The sequence below is a fragment of the Macaca nemestrina genome, chromosome 19, assembly GCF_043159975.1.
Source record: "Macaca nemestrina isolate mMacNem1 chromosome 19, mMacNem.hap1, whole genome shotgun sequence".
NCBI lineage: Eukaryota > Metazoa > Chordata > Mammalia > Primates > Cercopithecidae > Macaca > Macaca nemestrina.
The window spans coordinates 57,099,970-57,124,650 of record NC_092143.1 but is presented as its reverse complement, the minus strand read 5'-3'; the positions used below and the strand labels follow the sequence as shown (position 1 = coordinate 57,124,650).

The 24,681-nt window shown below is 39.9% G+C and overlaps 1 protein-coding gene across 35 annotated transcripts in view; it reads left to right on the top strand.

Moving 5' to 3' along the window:
* The window catches only part of LOC105498620 (dystrobrevin alpha), a 419,513-nt gene that overhangs the window by 381,420 nt on the left and 13,412 nt on the right, over positions 1-24,681 (top strand). For 31 of the 35 annotated variants that reach the window (XM_071085454.1, XM_071085465.1, XM_071085462.1 and 28 more), the window contains 4 exons: positions 4,982-5,095; positions 10,068-10,164; positions 20,717-20,876; positions 23,701-23,790. In XM_071085454.1, the coding sequence (XP_070941555.1) occupies positions 4,982-5,095; positions 10,068-10,164; positions 20,717-20,876; positions 23,701-23,790 (461 nt within the window). Of the gene's footprint in view, positions 1-4,981; positions 5,096-10,067; positions 10,165-11,889; positions 13,148-20,716; positions 20,877-23,700; positions 23,791-24,681 lie in introns of those variants that run through there. The other 4 variants (XM_071085467.1, XM_011770975.2, XM_071085468.1 and 1 more) reach the window with 1 other exon arrangement.

Genomic DNA, 24,681 nt, shown 5'->3' with positions numbered 1-24,681 from the left:
GGCACTAAAACATTTCCACGCTTAATCCCATTCTTAAACACTGATGTGACATTTGAGGTCAAACTAGTGGAGTAAAGGAGGAGGTTGTGATAATTATTTCATGCCTGTAAAGTTTAACCTGAGAATTTGGGGATAAATGATCAAAGTATTCTTTAAAGTTCTCAAGAAAGAATAAAAAGGAAGGTGCAAACTCTAGTTGGCACATTTTCATTTTTTTTCTAGTAAGGAAAGCTTTTGGCTTAGTTGTCTTGAGACCTGGTTGTCATCATTAGGAAACCGCAAATTAGGATAGAAATAGCTTCATAAATGTGACACCATGACTCCATCACCTTTGAAACTACTGCTCTACTCTGACCCCCGGGGAGATGTGCTCACATCAGAGCTGGAATAAAAAAATAAAAAAATTAAATTTAAAAAAAGTGTGTCACATGTGATCCCTCTCAATGTAGCAAATAATAGGAGGAAAGAATTAAGAAGGGAAAGAGTAGACGCATAGTGAAGAATTAGAAAAAAATAGCCATACAAATTGGAAGTTGTTCAGGATAGTCACAAGTCCGTAAAATTACCTATTCTATTTTCTGTAACATTTATTGTATCTACTATGTGCAAGTAATTGTGCCAAGTCAGAAACAAGCATTGAGAGTGGGAGCCAAGGTTTCAAATGAGCAAAGGCACTTAAAATAAGGTAGGAGAAAGAACCCACAGAAAGGAAAAGGGTAGTTGGGGGATGCAAGTAAAAGTGGGGACAGGCAGGCATTGGAGAAAGTGTATGAGCTGAGCTGGCAGGCAGAGGGCTCAAGGCAAACAATGTAAAAGAACCATTGGACTTTGTGGTTCATAGAAAGCTTGTGTGAGTATTGATGACATTGATGGCAATGGGGCGTAGGAGAATGGAGGGGCCATCCTCAAATATACTGATACTTTACATCAATTCGGGCTGGAAATATCATGGCAAGAAAAAGCAAAATAAACCAGTTTTAAATTATTGACAATTAGACTTAATCCAAAGTTTCGGCTTTTTTGGAACAAAATATTATGGTTGATAACCTCAGCAAATGTTAGAATTGGAATGTAAAACAGTTTTGTTTTATTTTGGTTTTTTTTTTTTTCAGTCCACAAAGTAAACCAATAATATATGGTGGGAAAGGTTTATTTAAAATGACTCAGAATTAACAGATGTCAGTAAGTCAGTCAGTGTCCCAGAATAAGGCAACAGAAAGAGCTAAAGAAGAGAGGAGGAAAGAAGTGATAAAAACAACCATTGTATCTGCTATTGGAAGGCTATGCCAGCTTGAGGCCTGAATGAACACCAGAATTGAGGCCATTTTCTGAAGAAGGACTTAACTTTCTATGTAGTCCGTTCATTTGGAGTTTCTACCAGACATCATTCCGTAATCCCTTCTCCATCCCTTAGTCCCTTTTCTCTAAGACATATTATGATTGCTAACGAGCATGGAGCCATCCAATGGGGAAGGGACCACAGCTGGTATTAATAATATATGCTCACAGCTTCCAGGTGGCAGCAGTAAGAAACCTGGGTCTTTGTTTTGGGGTGTTGAAGCGAGAATAAGGACAACTTTAAAATACATTTAAAGTACATGTGTACAAATATAGCTTCGTTTCGTCCTCAGAACAACTATTTAATGTAGGCAGATTGACTATTATCATCCCCATTCTACAGATAAAAATTTAAATGTGAGGTGTTATTTCTACTCTTTTTCCCCAACATGACCCACTTCACCATCATTGTGGTCTAGGTTGTGTAGGGCAAACTTCATGGGGAAGGTGAGTTTTTAGGACATTTCAGGACAGTGAAATTTTGCAGTGAAAGTTCGGAGATAGAATTCCAGGTAAAAATACAGACTTTGAGAAAAGCAACAAGACACTTGCCAGGCTAGCACTGAGGAATCGAATAAAGAATAAAATGAAAACGTCAGTATATGAAGCTTGTATACCAGACCAAAGAATTTTAATTCTATCCTGTCATGATGGACAGCAGTGGTCAGGCAAGTGACAGAATGTCCGCATGTTTATGGCCAAGTAATCAGCTCACTAAATATGCAGGTTGCATTTACAAGGGGTTGACCAGAAGCTGGTGGGAAGTGATGAGGAACTATGTTAGATAAGTGGTCCCAGAAATAAAAATAAAGGAACCCAAAAAGGAGATGATTAGACAAAAGGCAAAATAGTGCTGAAATGTTAATTTACAAGATTCTATTACTCATTTCTAAACTTCCCACTAGGGATTCCAGATTTTCCAACGACAACCTTCACACAACTCAGATTTTACTAGCAATCCTCTTTTCTTTCACTCTCTTGTTGTTTCCTTCCTCCTATTCATCTGTCCCAATACAAAGAGAAGGGATAAAACGTCAAGGTCAAAAGGGGCGTTGTGGGATATCAAAAGGAGGTTAACCCTGACCACAGTTTTCACAAGCTGCAGCAGCAGGCCTACATCCCTTCTTAGAAAGAAAAGACTAACAGAAATTCACAAGCTCAAGAATATCTTATCTCGGTTGCGGTGTTAATTAACCTACTCTGCCACTTCTTCAGAGCACTTTGTTTTCCCTTCCGATACTCTGCTTCCACTCAGGCATGGGGATAACACATTTGAGGGGAAAGCAGGACTTCTTTTGAGGAAATACCCCAGGGATATCTGCCTCCATATGGGTCTGTTTCTGATACCAGAATCAGCAGGAAGCACCATGAAGGCCCCCAACAACCCTGGTCATGCCTTAATATCACTCTTGTTGCTTGTTTCCTGAACACTTTTGGATCACACTCTCTAAATCCATGTCTTTAAGAACTAGAGAGAGAAAAAAGAAACAGGAGTGAGAAGCAGAAAGAGAGATACGTTCTGTCCCTGAGTTCTTTTGTGGGTTCCAGAGCTCCCCCAACCCATCTCTGATGAGCAGCAAGTGCATCCTGAGCTCATCTCTCTGAGTCAGCAGCCTGGTGCTCTCTAGACATCCCAGAGCCAAAAGCTCCTTCAGGTAATACTACTGCACCGTGGAAACCCACCCAGAGAACCCATGTCTCTAAGGTGACAACCCAATAATCAGGTCTGTGAATTTAAGGGGAGGATGGAGTTCCTCACTTCATTTAATGACTCTGTCTACCCCAGGTAATCACAGACATTGCAGCAATGATCTTTAGAAGATAATGGTCCCTTATAGCACCTTTGGTGGAGTCAATCAGTTAGTATTAGGAGTACCAGGAATCTTCAAATTGTATTGTATAAGTCACAGCCTGTCGTGGCTAGACCTGGCAAAGCAGGTACCAGAAGACTGAGGCAGGCTGATATATGTGGACTTTCGGGCTAGCCAGCCTGGATTCACATCACCTCTACCATCTCCTTGTTATTGAACTCGGGGAAATCTTTTAACTGGTCTGTGCCTGGGTTCTCTCATTCATTAAACAGAGATAATAATGGTACCTATATATAATAGAACTGTTACAGAATGAAATAAAATAATATTAAAGCAGACAGCAGAGTTCCCAGGTACAGACTAACTACTTGATGCATGTTACATATCTCTTCTTATTTTTTCTTACCAGAGCTGCTGCTCTCTTTTCCTTCCTTGGACTACATGGCTCTGTCATGTTTCTGTCTTTAGAATCAACAAAGAGAATAGCAGGAGTCATAGAATATCAGGGTGTTAGCCCTGGAGGAAATCTTGGAAATCCCACTGCGCTGATTTTCCGGCTGAGCTCTATGGTATCCTGAGGGCTCTGCAGGGGCACCTGGGAGGGCAGAGCAGGTCCCAGCAACACAGGGACTTTCTTTAACCCCAGCAGCACCCCTCCCCTTAAACTGTCTGACATATTGGGTATCCATGGCATATTTCTTTTTAAAGAAAGGATTTCTCCATGGAATCTCAAAGAGGAGAAAAAAAAAAGATTGAAAACCACTGAATTACAGTTCCATCTTCTCACCACACCCACGAAAGGTATAATGACTCACTAGTCATTAGCCTCCTGATTCTGGGGGTTTTGTGAAGCAAGCAGTTTTAAATCAGCCTCCCAAAATGGAAAGCCACTTCCTTGTCCACCAAGTTCACCTTCCATTCGCAGTACTTTGCTCTATCTTACTGGCTCCTATGCCTTTGGTTGAGTAGGAAACTGACACCCCCAGCTCCCAAGAATACATGACTTAGAACACTGCTTAATGGCTTCTGACTCGCTCAGGGATAATTTGCCTTGCCAGGTCACATAACCTTTATGGCTAGCCTAATGCTCACCCAAATGCAGGGAAGCCCGGGCTCTGACATCAATAGTTGACTGACACATCTCACCTCCGACAGAGGTCACACCAATCGGACTCTATGTCACAGACTCAATTACAGTGAATCTTTTTAAAAGCACTTTCCTTCTAAGGTGGACTTCCCTGAGATCCATTGTTAAGGCTGAGAGATTTAAGAAAAAAAAAAAAGAGAAAGAATTTTGTCTAACTCAGGTTTTCTCAGATAAATTCAATATGAGAAGTCCCTTCTTGGTGAGAGAATGAGGTTACTTAGTTTTGTGAAATGAGCCCCATTTATCCTTATTTTCCCTTCAGGCTCCTTTTACTGGGTAGCTGCAGGTACTTCATGGTGGCAGAGTGTGATCGCAAATAACAGGAAGATGCACTTTTGTCTCTTAAGCAGCACACTCTTCAAAGTTGGACGCATTACCACTGCATTACATTACTTGCTAGAGAGATGACTGGGTCCTGGTGATTTAACTCAACGACATGCTGCAGAAGCTTCAAGGTTTGGATGTACTGGAAATGAAGTCAATCTTCCCGTCACCCACAGCACCCACCTAGCTGTAGTCAAAGCCTCTTAAATACACTGGAATCTGTTGGTTAGGGAAGGTCGGTTCTGCTCCTAAACATAGGATGATCCCTTCTCCCTTTGTTCTGGTGGCCTTGATCTGCTCCGACGTGAGTGTCCTGAAAGCTAACTAACCTTGGTTTCTCACCTTCCTCCTCTCTCCCAAGAGAAATCTTACAGGAGATCCAGAGACTTCGACTAGAGCATGAACAAGCTTCTCAGCCCACGCCAGAGAAGGCACAGCAAAACCCCACCCTGCTGGCAGAACTCCGGCTCCTTAGGTGAGAGAGCACCCACCTCATCTCAGGGAACATACATGCGTGAGATCTTTGAGAAAGTCTAGCAGTGTCTAGCCAGAAAACGGTCCTCAGCTACCTTAGCTGCTGACATTTGTTGTTGTTTTTTTGGGTTTTTTTTGTTTTTGTTTTTGTTTGTTTTTTTTTTTTTTTTTTTCATAGCACACACCTAATTGCTGATACCTGGGGGATTTAGAGGGAAGCTGCTTCTATTTTGTTCTTTCATTTGGTACAGGGAAAAGCAGTGTTTGTTTTGTTTTTGTTTTTTTGAGACTGAGTTTCGCTGTTGTTGCCCAGGCTGGAGTGCAATGGCGCAATCTCCGCTCACTGCAACCTCCGCCTTCCAGGTACAAGCAATTCTCCTGTCTCAGCCTCCCAAGTAGCTAGGATTACAGGCATGCGCCACCACACCCAGCTAATTTTTTTGTATTTAGTAGAGACGGGGTTTCACCATATTAGGCTGGTCTCGAACTCCTGACCTCAGGTGATCCACCCGCCTCAGCCTCCCCAAGTGCTAAGATTAAAGGCATGTGCCACCACACCCGGCCAGCAGTGTTCTTTAGATCAAAAACAGCATGTCTCACTAGGAACAATTTGAACTCAGCACTTTTTAGAAATAACTGGTTAAATAAACATCACAAGTTTTTAAATGTAAACATTTACTCCAACTCTAAAAGGAGTCTGATTTTTTCTCAGTCTTGGTCTCTAATATCTTTATATTCAGATCTTTAGTGCTAGGCATCATACCTTCTTGTACTGTAAATGAACGTAAAAGCCTAATCTTGTTTAGCCTGTCGTCATAAAATACTTGAGTTAGAAGGGACTGTAGAAGTCATCTTGTTACCTGTGAAGGGTCTTGACTACGAAGTTGTCCAGGGTCTTGGCATTTTGAATAAAGAACTGGACAGAACGCACAAATGAAGCAAAAAAAGAATGAAGCAACGAAAGCACAGATTTATTGAAACGAAGTAGGAGCCAGCTCCTGTAAGCGGTTCAAGAGTAGGAGCCAGCTCCTGTAAGCGGTTCAAGAGCCCTGGTTACAGAGTTTTCTGGGGTTTAAATACCCTATAGAGGTTTCCCATTAGTTACTTGGGTACACCCTGTGTAAATGAGGACTTGGCCCAGGACCACTGTGATTGCTTGCAGGAGGCGACCAATCAGAGGCTGAAGTGAAGTTGCAAAATTACATCCTATGCAAACATTTGATTGGTTGCAGGAGGGGACCAATCAGAGGTACTTGCCATTATTCATCTGCCTCACCGTACAAAGGGAGTAGCCTCTGATCCTTTTGTTACTTGGGTGTGGAAAGGTGAGGTTTTCCTTTTCATTCAGTTCTAGGAAGTCAGTATAAATCGGCCTTAGTTTCGCTGCCTCCAGACCCTATTCTTCTGCCTCAATCAGATTCTGCCGCTGCATTTAGTGCACTTCTCAGAGTCAGAAGCTAGGGGGTAGCAGGCCTTAGAAAAGAAATGTGGTTTCTCCTACTACTCCCACGCTGCAAAATGAAAGTCTTGCTGTGGGTTCCATTTCAGACTAGCTTCATACCATGCCTTGAATAAGGCTGGTATTCCAGTGTATTTATGTGGCAAACAACACGAAACTAAATTCAAAGACATTCCCTCATGTATCATACTGATCTTTCACAAGGCACCTGTAGTTGGAAAGTATTGATTACATTCCTTTTTTTTTTTTTTTTTTCTTGAGACAGAGTCTCGCTGTGTTGCCCCGTTGGAGTGCAGTGGCGCGATCTCGGCTCACTGCAACCTCCGCCCCTCCAGGTTTAAGCAATTATCTGCCTCAGTCTCGGGAGTAGCTGAGTAGCTGGGATTACAGGCGCGTGCCACCACGCCCGCCTAATTTTGTGTGTGTGTGTGTGTGTGTGTGTGTGTGTGTGTGTGTGTGTATATATATATATATATATATATTTTTTTTTTTTTTTAGTAGAGACTGGGTTTCACCATCTTGGCCAGGCTGGTCTTGAACTCCTGACCTCGTGATCCACCTGCCTCGGCCTCCCAAAGTGCTGGGATTACAGGCGTGAGCCACTGCGCCCGGCCCATTCTTTTCATCTTTCAGTTTGGGTGCCAAGTATGTTCCAGGTATATCTATAACTCTGAGTCACACTTTTTATAGTAAGTACAGATGCCTCTTCGCAGAAACCCTTGTCAGAATTAGTCCCGTTTTCTTCTGCCATACAAAAAGACGAAATGAAGCAGGTTCTTTATGACTATGGATTTTACCAAGTTCCTGTTGGTTGCGTGGATGTTTCCGGGGGCTCTATCTTTGCTCTGCTCTTCAGACTCTGTAACACCTGAGCACAGCAGAGCTTTGTTTTTCATTAATGGATACTTTCATTTTTATCTTAAAACCACAATGAACGCTCTAAACGATCATGTTTCCCTTTCCCTTTTCACTTTCGCCACAAGAAAACTGAAAGCTGAGTCACAGCCAGAACTGACAATGAATAGGAATGACAGGCATTTCTATGCGCTCATCTGACACTTTGCTGCATACTAACTCTACATACACTGTCTCATATAATTGCTATAACAAACCTAGGAGATAGGCAGTATTATGCTACTCCTTTAATAGATAAGGAAACTGAGATTCACAGAAGTCACATAGAAGTTGCAGATATCATACCTTTCACTTAGTGTATATATTTATGTATTTATATATGATATATAACAAGAGAAATTTTTTCTTAAAAATTTTGTATAATTGTATGTAATTTATGTATATATTTTCTAAGAAAAAAATTATCTTGTATGACCATGATACCATCTTCAATTCAGGAAAGTTAATGTTGATATATTGTATTCAATATAAACCCATATTAAAATTTTGACAATTGTTCTAACACTGTTCTAAAAGAAAGTAGGTTTTAACGGCCGGGCACGGTGGCTCCCACCTGTAATCCCAGCGCTTCGGGAGGCCGAGGCGGGCGGATCACACCTACAGTTTTAGAAGGTTGCTTTAACCCTCTTCCCAAAGTGCTTCTGTGGCCAAAGGGCCAAAATTACAGAACAGTATCAAGAAGAGAACTGGAAAGAAATCAGAAACATTATCTGCTCTTGTGCCAAGGACTACTGTGGATGTACCTGGAACACCATACACAGATAAGGTCAAAAAAAAAAAAAAAGAGAGAGAGAAAGAACACCTCCTGGATTTGTCACTGAGGAATATGCTTGAATGGGGCAAGACTTGAAATTCGAATGCTTCAACCCAGGAAGACAAAGACTCAAATAAGATACCATTAAAGCATATAAAATTACAATGTTTCTCATCCTCTGGATTCAGAAAAGAAGCAATTTTAAAGGAAATTTAAAGAAGGATTGCTTCAAGAGTAAGCATTTCTTACTCTTGTAAGGATTGCTTGTAAGTGGCAATAATAGTTAAAAATATAAATTTATTTTATAATTACAAAGTTAAAAATATAAATTTATTCAAAAAGAATTGAGAAATGTTTATAACTTTTAAATTCATAATTCATTATAGAAGAAGCCTGTGAGAAAGTAAATTAGAAATGACCCCCACTGCTTTGGGAGGCAGAGGCAGGAGGAGCTCTTGAAGCCAGGAGTTCAAGACAAGCCTGGGCAACATAGTGAGAAACTACATCAAAAAAAAAAAAAAAATTAGTCAGGCATGGTGGCACATGCCTGTAGTATCAGCTACTTATGAGGCCGATGGCAGAAGATTGCTTGAACCCAGGAGACTGAGGTTACAATCAGCTATGATTATGCCACTGCACTCCAGCGTAGGCAACAGAGTGAGACCTTGTCTCTAAAAAAAAATAGAAAAAAATAGAAAAGTATCATTTATATCACTAACCTGTCCTCCCACAAAATATCTTTCCATTGAATGAGTCATTGACCTAGCTCACGGTGACATTTTTATATCATCAGTTTTTCATTGCAGAGTTCTTGTCATAGTTTCATTTAATATGATCTCTATCATTGGGACTAGCCATATCCATTTATACATTAATACATACATGTTTAAAGCCTCTATGCAGTTTTAGTATATAAGTATGAATGTTTCAAACTCAGACAGAAATCTTTGGGGCAATGGGAAAATTATATGTATTACTTATTCAGTAATAATCATTCAGTAATAGATTTGGAATTTATTTGAAAAGTATACATATATTTCAGAAGTGTGAACCATTAACATTCCTCATCATACTGTTTCATTTCTTTCCCCCTTTAAAGATATTTTTGGTACCTCTTAGTGTCAATATAAATGATAGTATAGATTGTCCTTAGTTGTTTTCATTCTTGCTGACAGTTTAATAAGAGGTCTGTAAAACAAAACAAAAGTAAGCATGAACCTTATATATCATCTTCACTTGCTGAACAAGTATGTAGAAATGCCTTTATTTGGACTTCACTTTATGAAATCAAACTGAAAACCAAAAATTTTAATGGATTGTATCTATGTGCTATTAATATCTCACCTCTGAGAGACACCTCAATGGGTGCTGAAGATTTCAAATGTACTTTTCTAAATCATATTTCCAAATACTAAGGTAATCAGTATCTTCTGTGAATTTGCAAAAGGGTTCTTAGATTTGGAGAATCTAGAGGATTTGCCTTTTTCAGTGACAATTTGGCTTTTGTTTGTTTCAAGGGACCCCATGGCCCATCACAGGGCCCACTACATAGTAAGCATTCAGAAAATATGTCATTCAATGGTTGATTAATTCAGGGTAGAAAGGTCTAAAGGAAGCGAAATGTCTAAAAGGACTTTAATTCTGATGTAGTGTGACTGCTAACAACTAAAAGAAACACCTCCAGCTATCATTGTTCATTCATTTGATAACAGTTCCCTGCCTGGTAACTGTGTCAGAGACCCAGAGATGCCCTTTCTCTGGTAGTCCACAAGTCCCTCAAGAATGGGAATGTGATTAGCCCAGAGAGTTGCATGCCGCTTCTGACGTCAGCTGCTTCTTTCTTAGACAGCGCAAAGATGAGCTGGAACAGAGAATGTCTGCTCTCCAGGAGAGCCGGAGAGAGCTCATGGTCCAGTTGGAGGGTCTCATGAAGCTGCTAAAGGTAAGACCTGCCAAATAAATTTTTCCTAAGCTTATTTTCCGTGTCATCTGTGAACATTTTTGCACATAATGTGCGATGGTTTTTCCAATCGCTGTATGTGATTTCCCTCAACATGTTGTTTCAAACTCAGATGTAAAACAATTTCTTAGACCAGTGTAGTAGTAGCTGTCAGTAATAGAACACATTCTTATCCATTTCCTGAAACCAGACTGCTGAGGGCCTTCATGGGGCAACTTCTTCTTGGCTTATTTCCAGTTTCTTTATGTCTGCAAGTAATAGAACTGGATTTATTTAGAAATATTTTATATTTAGTAGCTTTCAGCAATTCTGATTAAATTAAGAGGAGTGACTGTTAATATCAGTAAAATATTTTATTCCATTAGTGTGCTTTATCAGTAAGTCACATGATTTCTAGTGATCTCAAATGCAAACTCTATGAGAGAATATCTCCTTTCTCTTCTGCAAGTAAAGTGTTTAATAAGATGATTTATACAAGTCTTCTGTAGAGTGCTGTAATCTATTTTTCCCATTGGGAAGTGGCATTCTTCTTTTAGTAAAGCCTTATTCCCTTCTTTAGTATACATTAAATTGCATTTCAAGTCAAAGGCAGGCAAATTATGGCCACATGTCTATAGTCAGCCCATGTGATCAGTGCCACGTGATCATCCTGCCTGACATAAACAAGCAAGAACCAGTATGGATTGGAACTGTGACATGCCAAAGGCAGGAAATGAAACTTCTGATAGGAGAATGACGAAGGGAAGACCCTAGGGCAGCTCATTTGCGAGACAGGGTCTCCCAGCTTTCAGTCCGTGGATGTCCCACAGCCCCAGCACACCAACATTTGTTGTTTTTATTTTGTCTGTCCTTTCTTTCTCTCTCTCTTTTTTTTTTTTTTGTTTGTCTACCTTTCTCTTTTCTTCCCTCTTTTCCTTCATTTTTTTTTTGTTTCTTTCTTGGTTTCTCCCTCTTTCCTTCTTTCTTTTATTTTTTAACAAATATTTTTTGAAAGCTCCTTTGTCCCAGCCACTGTTCTTGTAATCTTTCTTTTGTTTTCCTTACTCTATTTTATTCCTTAGTCAACTTTTCCCTCCATCAGTATCCTCTTTAGCGATTGGTATTGGGAATACTTTATCTTTACTCAACAAAATTGACTTTTCAGTAAATTAGATTTTTGTGGATCTTGGGCAAAATAAGACTAGACAATTCATAACCTGCTGCTGCTTCTGGCCTGTTAATCTTATTTGATAACCCCCCCCAAAAAAACTCTCTCTGCATCCCTTTCTAAATATACCAAATGAAAAGGACTGAACCCATCTCTCCCCTCAGTGAATGACAGGAAGCTTTGAAAACTGCCCCCTATGTTCCTCCTGCTTCTGTCATCATAGCTATGACTCTTTCCCTATGAGTTAGAAGTCTATTCCCCACCAGCCATCTTGGTATCAACCTAGCCTAACAGAGCACCGCCTTTTATCAAGATGTACACATGTCAGGATAGAGAGATGGATTGTGTTGAAAAATAGTTGTACATGCAGAGAAAAGAGATGGGCCTGTAGTCTCAAGTAACCAAGTAGACTTGGAGTGATAGTCACTGAGGTGGCAGAGGCCTGGACCTGCCATCAAAGCTGTGTTGATGTTTCCCCATCTTGCATTCCTTCACACTGTATACATGCTCTTTTTGGAACCCTGGGTAATCTAACTGTTATTGATTCAATCTTTCTGTAGGAAGAAGAACTGAAGCAGGGAGTAAGTTATGTCCCCTACTGCAGGTCTTAACTAACAGTGGAGGGGCCTGCCGACCTGCGGTTTTCTCATTGCTTTTGCTCTAATGTATGTTCATGCTTCAGTTTGGAAAGAGAAAAAAGTCATACTAATTTGCTTCTTTTTCAATGTAGTGCTTGAATTGAGATATATAAATTTAGCATTTTTATAACTATCACTACTATCAGCATCAAAAGAAGAACTATGACATCTTTTAGAAAAGGGACCGAATCGTCATTTCTTGGAAACATTGTAGATCCCCAGAGGTATAAGTTTCAAACCAGTCTTATGCTTTTCAAGTTGTTGATCAGACCCTTCTCTTAATAGAGAGACACTCAACACAGTCACTAGAGATACACTGAGGTTCATGTCATCCCCAAACCTGCAGCACTCAGACGCTAACCTCTACACCCCCTCACGCTGTGAGTGTTCAATTCGGTTTCATTTTACTGAAAACCTGTGAAACCTCTTTTTATAAAAATCAGGCAATTAAATCCCTTTTCACCACACAATTATTGAGCCTTGTTCCCCGTGGCTCACCAAAATGCGCTCAATCTTGCGAGGGAAAGACTGTACTCCGTAACTGACTGTTCACTACCCATCTTTTTGGCTCTTCCCCAAAACAGAATGCTTACTGTTGGTTGACAATAATCTATTTTTAAAAGGAACTCCCAGCTTTTTCCTTAGCACCAGGAGCCTTTCTGCTCGGGGAGATGAGAGGGTCATTACATACTTTGTTTTTTGGGGTTTTTTTTTGTTTTTTTTTTTTTTTTTGTCTGGAAATAGGGGCATTCGCATTTCCAGTTTTTCTAAACTGGAGCTGTCTGAACCTGTGGTCAGGCTCAAGAGCCAGCAGGGGGAGCAGCATACTCAAGGAAAAAAAATCAAATCACAGTAAATTAAATCAAAGCAAAATAAAAGCAGCTTTAATTTCAAGTGCATGTACTATGCTGTGTATGACAATATATCCCACTCACTAGCATTATTTAAAAGTTTCACATTATTTCCATGGATCAATTAGAACCACAGCCTGTCCAATTTCAACATATCTTTTATTTCTTCTGTATGCTCTTTTCTATTATTCATTATGTGTGTTTGTGTGTAACAAAGAATGTTTGGAAAATGCTGGACACATTTTTACCCTTCATTCCCATGGTCTGTAAAAAAGGAAAGTGTAAAATCAATCTGTAATGTCAGACAATAAAGATAATGTATTACATTATTTTGTATTTTGTGAAAAAAATTACTTTACTAAATTAAAGTCAAATTTTACGGAAGACAGTCCCCCTGGGTGAAGGACACATAACACTTACAGCCTGTATAATTGCCCATGAATGTATACATGGGGTATTGCTATTGTATTTCCAATACACTTAGATCATGGTAAAGAAAAATGCCTTCTTCATGATACTTCTCTGCAAATGGCTTCTTTCCTTTCCTGTCTCTTACTTAGTATGTGCATAGAAAAAGGAAATAAGGTTCAATTATAACCTCCCTCCTCCTAGCAGAGAGAGAGGGCAATCATCCTGTCATCATCAGCCTTGCTTTAGCCATTTCCCTTGGGGATACCTTCCTGGCCATTTCCCAGGCAGCACAATCTTGATAGGCTCCTGTGGACCAGGAAGTTCATAAACAGATGGATGCACAGAGCCAAACTGCGGCAGTGCCCCCAAGGTGGCACCACTGCCCCTCACCTTCCAGTTCCTCTCCACCAAGCCCCTCCGCAGCTTCTGCATCTCGGGGGGCCAACGGCGGGTACTGCGGTGTAGGTACCTAAGGACCAGGGGCCCACATCACCCAGATGTCAGCAATACATCGTCTAGGTGGTGACAGAGTTTGCCTATTTCACTCATGTATCTTTTTGCTTTTATACACAAGCCTCTTTTCAAAAAGGACCTGAGGCAGCTTACAACAAAAGATATAAACAGTGACTTCATAAAATTGAAATAGAAAAATCAAAAACTAAAGAAAAGAAAATGCGAATATGCTAATCTTAAGGGACAAGGATGTTACTCTGCACGTTCAGGCAATGAAGCAAACAAAAGAAAATATCGGTGGTTTTATCAGTACAGAAATACCACTTCTCAGGGGAACAAAATTTCTGTTGGCATAAAATATGAAAGAAAGTCTTCACTGGGAGCTTTATAGGAGTACTGGACAATAAAAAAGGAAAGAAGCAGTCATAGATTTCATGTGGCTGTTTCTTATACTGACCTCAGTCAAAATTAAAAGCAGAACCTTATCAATCCCAGCCCTAGAGAGGCGGTTCTGCAAAGAAATAAACAAATGCAGTCCAAATATAGACTTCTCATGGTAAAACATGATCTAAGGAGAGAATTTAGAGGTTTTAGACTGGCATCTGCTTCTAAATTCTGTTTTTATTTATGATTGTTTCTCCCCTTTGGGGACATTATCTTTGTAAAACCAAACTTAGAACACCCCCACACCACAAATTGTACTTGATTTAATAACCTCTACTTGCTTTATCATAAGTCTGTGTGGTTCAATGTAGTGTTTTATTATACTGGCATATATAATTTCTACTTCATTCTTTCTTGTTAGAGGTAATGCATGAATTTATCCCTCTCGAGGATAGAACATGAATTAAAAAAAAATAGTGCCTGTAATATAATGTGATGATTATGATATCACAAGCAATAAATTTTTTTTTACAAAACTTGAATTGAAGTTATCCTACCCTCTTTCTTCTTTGTGTATCTTTAAGATTTATTGAAGGAACCATAAAAGGAACACTCATAAAACGTTTAATAATGAAGGCAGCTGGGGTATAATTGCAGTACCAATATGTTCCAGTTTCTGGTACACTTCCAGTTCCAAATATTATGTACCAGTCTAAAACTGAGTAGCCTGACTTTGATTCCACAAAGTACGGTCTCAATATTCGTTTTCTTAGCAAAGTTACCAGAATTAGACCTGAATTACAGTGGTCCCAGAGTTTTGCTCACAGCTATAAGCTTAACTTACATGGTCATTAATTTCAAACTATGGATAATCCATGGCTAATAGGATTATTGTATAGATTTTAATAGATACTGGATGTGAAAGCATTTTGTAAACTCTTATATGTCAGCTATAAGTATGAATGTATGTATATAGGTATACATACGCATAGGTATATACAAACTTTTCAAATTTGATCCATATTTTACACATACCCACATATACATACACACACCCAGACACACATTCACTTCTCTTCCTTACAGTTCATTAACAGTGTCTCCATCAGGGAAAGAAATTTGAAAATGACTTTTAATTTGGTTTTTACATGTAATTGCTTTTAACAGTAGAAAAAAAGAGTCATTTTTATGTTAGACAAAGTGACAGACAAGTTCAGTAAGTTTATATTTTCCTATTTCTGGTAACATCAGATATGATCCTAGATATACTAATATCTACAGAGTGTGGCTTTCACCAAAATTTGAGTAGGTATGTTAAACAGCTAATACAGTGAAGGGCTGCCAGTAACAGATATTCTATATGAGTGCAGTGAAACATCTGATATTTTTTCTGAAAGTTTTATCTATAATAAACATTTTTGTTTAAGAGAGGTGATTAGTACAGGGTGCATATTTTAGTCAAGGATAAAACTAAGTTTAGGTTAATTTGCAGAACTTTTTTTCAGACTTACAATAAGGATTCTTTTTTTAAACTACATTTTAAACTTTGGGATCAAACTGTTTCTTATTTGGGAAGATAATGTCTATACATTGGTATTATGTTAAGTAATACAATTGTTCTAATTTGGTGGGGAAAAAAAGTCAAGCATCATTCCAAATTCCATCTCCTACCCTTATTCTCTTCTCTGTTTATAACTGGATGGTCCAATTAAGTCAGGAAATTGTAGTCATCAGGTTTCTACTTCTTCCAAACACTTTGTGGAATACTAGCAGGCCAGCAATAACCAGCTTGGGCCTCACTTTCCTGGCTTTTCCTCGCTCATCCTCTCTGGTGGGTATTCAATGCAGGCATGAACCAGTCAAAAGCGAGGGAGAGGGATAATTCACCTCATAAATGATCAACTGCAATATAAAGATGGTCATCTAGTGTTCAAAAACATACCCTCCCAGACTCACTCTTTTTTAAATTAAGTATTGATTATTATAATTAATTCTAAATAAGTAAATAATATTTCTCTGCTTAAAAGCCTTGGAAGATGACTCTCTGGTTCACAATAAAGTCTACCCTGGAGGTCCCCAGACCTGCCCGTCTCCCTTTTCTAGCCTCATTTCTCTCTACATCCAGCAGCCAGCCTGACACCAGAGCCACACAATGGTGTCAGGCCTTCCCACCCTCTCCACAATACGTCTCAGATTTCCCATGCCTTGCTCCCGCTATTCCAAGGCCCAGGTTGCTCTGCTCTTTTCTTCTCCCCACACTTTCTCATTTCTGCCTGGAAATCTTCACTGTTAAAGCCCAAGTCAAATGATGCCTCCTGCCTGAACAGTCAGAATTAATCACCTCCTGTGTATCCCCACAACACTCTATTCACAATGACTGCTTTAAAAAGGCTGATTATCAAAATTATCATCAATGTGAGGATAGTCAGTGCATTTATATTGGAAGACTAAGGATGAAAACAGGGTTGAATGCTGCTAAACACTGCTTTGCTGCACCTTCCCAGGATGCTAGGTGCAGCCAGGCATGACCAGACTGCACTCTCAGCCAAACTGAGAGGCAGACTCTTCAGGTCTAGCGGGGAGGGGGACATATAATTCTCTGCTCTTTCACCAGGGGGTCCTGATTCAACAATTAGACATTTGCTCCTTTTCATGAAGCATCCTTCATTTCTGATGGTGAATAGAAACCAAAACACTTCCTGGAAAATATCAAAAAATGTATGAATCTTGTCAGACTTTTAAAAATTTGATACAACAGCAAGTTGAGTAGACTTGGAGGATGGTGCATAGAAATTAATTTTTCATTTATTCTCCAGGAAGTGAGCTATTTTAAATTTGCCAAGTGTGATATATGTTTTCCTTCTTCCATAAATCAACTCTCTCCTTGGGAATTTTAGATCTAGATATTGATCTGCATGGACCGTTGTCCCTTAAGTCTTTGCTCCATTAATCATTGAGTAATTTCCAGGAAAGGATATTCACAGAGATTATTCACTCTAACTCTTCTACAGTTGTTAGCAGACAACTATGCCTCATGACCAGGCTGGAAGCCACCATTCCACCAAGGCCACTTCCTGTGAAAATGAAACTCAGTGACATCATCACTGATCTGCCCCAATGCCAGGAGGCCACTGCCTTTTCCTAGTGTTCCTACAAGAACAGAACAGAAAGGAAGGCCAGAGATGGCATTCCTCACAGTGGGTAGGCACTAGGAAGATGCTATGCATCGAACTGGACAGTGTCCTGACATGGAGAGATGGAGCCGTGATCACCCAGGGTGTCAGTGTCCTACCCCCAAAAGTCTGGTTAAAGGCTGGATGTGACATGGGAGTTGCCAGTTGTGGGAAAGATGCAGCTGATTATTCTCTTCAGCACAGGATCTTCTACCTAAATTCTTCACATAATCATACTGCACAAAATTGCACCAATTAGAGATTCCCTTGGGAAATGGTGGCTATTCATCATTCACACATTGGTGTAATTTAGATTCAGTCAACTGTTTTTCTGTTAACACACAACGAGAGCCAATTATTTTCTTCTTAATGTAGAACCACTAATGGGAGTTTTGAAAAAGAATGCCCACAGAAAGGAGTAGCAAAAGTTGCCTTTGAGACCAGGCACTGAGCAGAGAGAGGTAGGGTGGGGCATGCCTCAGACCCACAGGAATTAGCAGAGGAGCCCAGTGCACTAAGAGATGGGGAGAGGCTCACAGAAAAGGAGGTGGAAGAGCCAGACATATGAGTCTACTTACAAATGCTGCCTAGAGGGAGGAGCCCCCAGCTCCCTGGAGAACCTGGTATAAGAAGTATAATCAAGGCTGGTGTGCACTACAGCCCCGGAACAGACATTAAAGTAGTGAAATAAGGTCCATAGCCCCATATCTCAAATCACTAGATCCAGACATGTTCCAGAATTCAGAATTTATCTAGTTTTGAAAAGCAATATGATGCAGATATCATTATCAGTTGCCTCACATCCATTAAGACCAAATTCATTATGGAATGACCAGTGTTTGTCAGAGCTTTTTTGGCTTTCAAAATTGCAGATAAGAGATTGTAGGCCTGTACTTCTGTACCAATTGATAAACAGTCCAAAGGCCCTCCCACCACCCTGAGCATCCACACACCTTTTCTGTGATCCAGCAACTAAAAGATACTGCCTGGCCCAGTAGCAGGAACCCCTAGGACACTGCTCCAGCACCACAAGGTGGTCGTGCTGGGTCTGTGCCCTGCGCCTGTTCCCTCTTCAGGCTGCTAAACCTTTCTACACTAGTGAAGCATAGATGGAAGCATATGATGGCTGGCCACAGTGCCCACAGTCCTTAAAATCAGCATGGCGAAGCCTGGGCTTGGAGTCTAAAGACTAGGGATAATCTCTGGCATTCTCTTGCTCAGAAACCTTGGGTAATCCAGTTATCTCCTCTGAGCCTCAGTTTACTAATATATAAAGTGGAAATAATAATACCTCATATGGTTGTTAAGAGGATTACATGAAGTATGAGGGGCTAAAGTGCTTTACAGACTGCAAATTGCTATTCAAATATAGGATAGTACCACTCCTACCATTGTACTAGGAAAATGAAACAAAACAGTGTATGTAAAAGTGCTTAATACACTGTGAATTACTTACAAAAGTGGAGTTGTATTATTATTGTGAACTTCCCACCATGGAAGACAATCTGGGTCCCCAGGGATGAGAATGTAACCCACACTGATAGCCAAGAGAATCCTACTTCTTAATAACCACTCCATCCAATTTCCCTTCTCTAGTCCCCACTCCCAGCTGTGATTATTGGTCCCTTAATAAAGAGGACAGAGACAAAAGGCTCAGGAGCCCTGCTAAGGGCCCTGCCTCGAAAAGGATGTACAAGAGGAATTGCCAAAGTAGGAAGAGCTCAGGGCACTTCATCAGCATCTGTCTCCATTGAGGGACTTTTTGCCAGCCATGGCCATCAAGGCTCCTGCAGCCCAGGGCACTCAGAGCCCCTGGGCTCAGCCCCAGCCCTGCTGCTCTGGCTCTGTCTCCTGATGAAGCAATTATTTTCACCTCTCTGAGTACTGGGCTCCACAACTTCACATTCAGAGTGAGAATGCATGGAGAGAAATCAGTGAGAGTGTATGTGAAAACCTTTTGAACATCATAAAGCTTAACGCAAATGTGAAATTATTTATTATTGGCATGGGAAGGTCAAGGATATAGTGGTAGCTCAGAAGCAGAAGGTTTCAAGGTAATGGGGCTGAGCTGCCAGAGTTTTCTGGGGAAAACCAGACCCCTCCTTGAGCAGGCCGAGGGAAGCAGGCTGCAAAAGCATCACAACTGGGCAAAGTTCTCTTCCTTGGGCCTGGACAGACCATTACAAGGTACTGTTGAGAGTGAAAGAATGGGACACTCAGCCCATTGGGCACCCCATGAGATATTTTCTGTGCTCTGTTCTGTTTTGCTCCATTTTTAATTCTGGATTTTTCTGTTTATGGCTTTAACAATTATGTGTGATGCTGAGCCCTGGAGCTAACAGCATGGCATTTTTTCAGGATTGATGTGGTGTGTTTTAACCACAAACCACTGAACCCAAAGCAAATATCTAAATGGAATATTCCAGAGCATTGCTCTGGTCTGGGAGTTTGAATGGGTTAATGATGACTCTCTGGGCCTTGCTGGAGAAGAATTCTCACTCTAGCAACCATAGCAAACAGATTGGGATGGAATTGATGTGAACACCTAATCTGTTGTGTATGCACTCAAGGGTCTCTTTGCATTTTCTTACGCATGTGACTGACTTCTTTTATCAACTAATTATTAAAACAGGGAGAATATTTACAAGGCACCTCATTTAGAGACAAATCCTTAAGATTCAAGGTGTGACAGTCTCAGAATAGTTTCATGCCAAAAACTGTAGTGCAAAGATAAGTTCCTTTAGTTGTTTTCTACTTTTTTCTTTACTCGTCTTTAAATCCTACTATTCTTATTGTCCTGATAGAATACTGCTTTTTCGTAGGAGAAGAGAAGGACATTTCCTGCAGGAAATAATACCAAAAAATTAGAAAACAAGGTTTCTTCTTCTTCTTCCCCATTGGAATTCCTGAGTCACTAATTTGACAAAATCAGCTTTTACCGTAAAATAGAGAGAAAACAATTTACACTTCATTTGATTCTTAATTTGAGACTTAATATGCACAATATTGTATGACATGATTTAAACTCTTATCCTCTAAAGATGAGGCTAGTATAGTCAGGTTGAAAATTTAGAAAGCATCCATTCCAAATAGTCTTCTAGTTTGTATTTTAAACTTTCTCCTTAATGTCTTCTTATTCCTGGGAGACCTTCTCCTTCAAGGAGAAAGTATCCACACCTTGTAATTATCTGCATTTAACAGTACCTTCATTTTATGGGCACACGTCTCATATACTGTAGAGCAATGCTCTACTAATATTTTTGGCTTTCAATATTTAACCCAAACTTCAGATTACGTAGAAGAGCCTAAATTATCTGCACCTGCAAATTAGCTTTAGGATTACCAACTCAATTACCTAGGATTTCCTCCTGCTTTGAAATTTCATTGTCACTGTTTTCAACCATCAACTGAGGCAGTGGGGATGATACATGACATTTTCTTGGGAAAGCAAATTAATGACTCGCATTGTCTCTCCAGACTCAGGGGGCTGGCTCTCCCCGCTCCTCCCCCAGCCACACCATCAGCAGGCCAATTCCCATGCCCGTCCGGTCAGCGTCAGCCTGCTCCACCCCGACGCACACGCCGCAGGACTCCCTCACAGGGGTAGGGGGAGATGTACAGGAGGCATTTGCACAAAGTAAGTGGCTTTATTTTTTGTTGTGGTCTGCTTTTATGTGACAAATAGGTCACCAAGGTCTGTTGAGTGGTCAAGAGTTGTCAGAGCAACATGTGACTTCATATTGAAGAGTCTTTCACGGCTGGTGTCAGAGCCGGGCCTGCCAGCCGTTTTGGGAACTCCCTACCCCGATTTGTTCTCACTTCACCATTTTACCTTCCTTTGGCTTTTGTTACCCTGTCTTATTTTTTAGTAAGTCTTTGTTCATCAAAAGACAGGAAATCTTTTCACCAGGATCCCCAGAAAACTTCATAAATGTAATCCACTTTTTTTTAATTCTTAGAGATTTTATCTCATATTGTCTTTTCTTTATATTAAAGTCAAGACTGAGATAAGTAATCACAGCTCTTTAGCAATGAGGTAAGCAAGAAGGACATGTAGTCATTTGACAGATTCCCTGTTCAGATTCCCCAAAGAGCTGAACCATTGCTTCTGTAAGGTAGGGCTACAGGGTTAGGCCTCTGCAGTTGGAGGAGTACAAAGAGGGATGGGGATGCCAGCCAGCACTTTCCCACGACAGGGAGAGTGACTGTATTAATTTAGAAATATTTTTAACACTTTTTAAAACCTCTTCTTACTATCACTTTTTAAATTTGTAGAGAATAAGAAAAAAAAAATCATTCTGTAGATCTTCACCCGGCAGCTTTCATTCCCAGAAGTAACCACTACTAACAATTTGATCCTTCCCAAAGTTTTGCTTATGTGTAAATAGATATGTTTAAGGATGTGATTATAGGCACATACTCTTTTCTGGTTTTTTTCACACAAATAGGATCATGCATTGCATTTTGGGGTCTACAATTTGCATTTTCTTTAAATTAGCAATCTATCATGCACATTCTTCAAAGTCTTCACATAGAGATCTAAGGAAAAGAGAGACATGTTTGACTATGAGTTTTAAGGCAAAGGAGATCATAAACAAAGTTAAAAGACAGAAAACAGTCTTGAGGAAACCATTTCCAGCATATGTGTCAATCAAGTTTCATAATTTCACAAAAATCACGTAGAGATCAGAAAGAAAAGACACCACCAAAACAAAAACAGGTGAAAGATACGGACAGACAGAACAACAAAGAGAAATTGCCAATAAATATATGAAAAGATGTTCAACCTCTGATATAATTGCAGAAATATAAATTTTAATAAGTATCGCTTTTTGCCTAGAAGATTAAAAAAGTGTTTTGAAACATCATAATATCCAGGGATAGCAAGAGTGCGAGGAAACAGGTACTCTCATCCATGTGGAGGGGTGATAAAATCTTAACACACTTCAGTGAGAGACAATGATGAACTCTGTACTCTCTTATGAGGGAAAAGGAAGGATCTATATTAGAACTTTTTCTTCTAGGCACTGAACATAACTCAAGAGTTTTTTAAAATGTAATTCACAAAATAACTTTTTTATTTTAATTTTTAGAAAGAAAAATATCCCTTCTCTAAATCATATTTTAAAGAAATTTACCATATTTTAAATCAATTTGTGATTTCCATTATAATAAATGTTTTACTTAACTACTGTGATTTTTTTGAATTTAAACATATTTATTATTTTATTTAGTTAGTATTACTTTCTGAAAAACGACAGAATGAAATGTGGCCTGTAGGCGGCCTTTAACTTATAAAGAGTTCATGCCACCTAAGTTCATTTGTAAGTTAGGTATTTGGAATCTTGAACCATTTTTTTCTCAAAGATGTTATGGTAATTATCTCTCTTTACTTTCCCTACTCCCAGGCTGGATCACAAGCATCCATTTAAACCTTAGTGTGCCTGAAACAAAAGAATAATCATTCTCTGCCATTAAGAAACATAGTCTAAGTTCCAATTCGTAGTATCAGACATGTATCTGCCCATGTCTTGGCAGAAGAAACAAGAATCCTCACCCCTTTCTCACACTCTGGGGGCATTCAGTGCATGTGGGTTTCCCATTCCCAAGTGGTACTTATACTGGCAGGAAGAGCTCCAGGAGCCCTGATAGGAGACAGGGCATGTCCTAGTAGAGACCAGAATCAAAAGTGCTCAGCCACCAGGTAAGGGCAAGAACAATAATAGCAGCTAGGAAGGCACAGCTCTCCTGGCAAACCTGACTTTTCATCTGTGTGGATTATTCTTTCTTTCTTTTTTTTTTTTTTTTTTTTTTTTTTTTTGAGACAGAGTCTTGCTCTGTTGCCCAGGCTGGAGTGCAGTGGAGCAATCTTGGCTTACTGCAAGTGCCGCCTCCCGGGGTTCACACCATTCTCCTGCCTCAGCCTCCCGAGTAGCTGGGACTACAGGCACCCGCCACCATGCCCAGCTAATTTTTTTGTATTTTTAGTAGAGTCAGGGTTTCACCGTGTTAGCCAGGATGGTCTCGATCTCCTGACCTCATGATCCGCCCACCTCGGCCTCCCAAAGTGCTGGGATTACAGGCATGAGCCACCACGCCCAGCCAGGATTACTCTTAAGAAGGGTGACCACACACACTGGTGTACCTGGGACCATCCCAGTTTTGCCAGGTCAGCCAGTCTGATTCATACTGCTCTCTTTCACTTTCAAAATTGTCCCCACTTGGACAAATAATATATGAAGCTCCATCATTATCCATGTCTTCTTACCGCAGGACCCACTGCCCTAAGCGGTGTTTTGTTGCTGTTGTTGTTTTTTCAGGAAATGAACCAAAGCACTTCTGAAAAGGAGAAGTCTTAGAAGTTTTCTTGCTTTAGGTTATTAATGGGAAAGATAAACAACATAAAAATTTAGGATAAAAGGAAGGCTTTGGTTTTTTAAATTATTTCTTCTTCCCTGAAGGTTCAAGAAGAAATTTAAGGAATGACTTGCTAGTGGCTGCGGATTCCATCACTAACACCATGTCCTCTCTTGTGAAAGAGCTGAATTCTGGTGAGCTCCTGATTCCCTTTCATTTGTCTGCTCATCATGGAGGGGTCCGTAAGTGCTAGGGGCCTCTCCTAGAGATCTGCTCATTGTCTAATATCAAAAGATTGTTTAAAGCTGTCCGTGGTATTTTGTTGGTCCATTCAGATTTGAGGGTTGTTTTTTTTTTTTTTAAATTTTTGTTTTGTTTTTTGAGACAGCGTCTCTCTGTGTTGCCAGGCTGAAGTGCAGTGGCACCATCATAGCTCACTGGCATGTCAAACACTTGGGCTCAAGCAATCCTCCCGCCTGAGCCTCCCTAGTAGCTGGGACTACAAGCACATACCAGCACACCTGGCTAATGTTGTTTGTTTGTTTTCATAGAGACAGAGTCTTTGCTATGTTTCCCAGGCTGGTCTCAAACTCCTGGCCTCAAGTGATCCTCCTGCCTTTTCCTCCCAAAGTGTGTGAGCCACTATGCCTGGCCTATTCAGATTTTTAAAGTAATGTTTATATTTTGCTTATTAAAAGACTATTAATACATACTCAATGTAGAAAGTTTGAAAAAGGCAGAAAAGAACAACGAAAAATATTCCAACTGACCTATAATTCTGGAATCCAAAGACAGCCACTGTTCACATCTATGGTGACCTAAAACAACATGATGCTAAAGTTATTTTATAGGGTCAAATGTTTTATTTATTTATTTATTTATTTATTTATTTATTTATTTATTTATTTATGTTTTGAGATGGGGTCTTGCTGGTCTTGAATTCCTGGGCTCAAATGATCATCCTGCTTCAGCCTCCCAAAGTGCTGGGATTTCCAGCCCTTATCTATTTAGGTTTCATTAATTTAGAACAACTGATCATTTGAATTTGCATTTCAAATTGAAATTTACCTTTGCAATATCTCTGA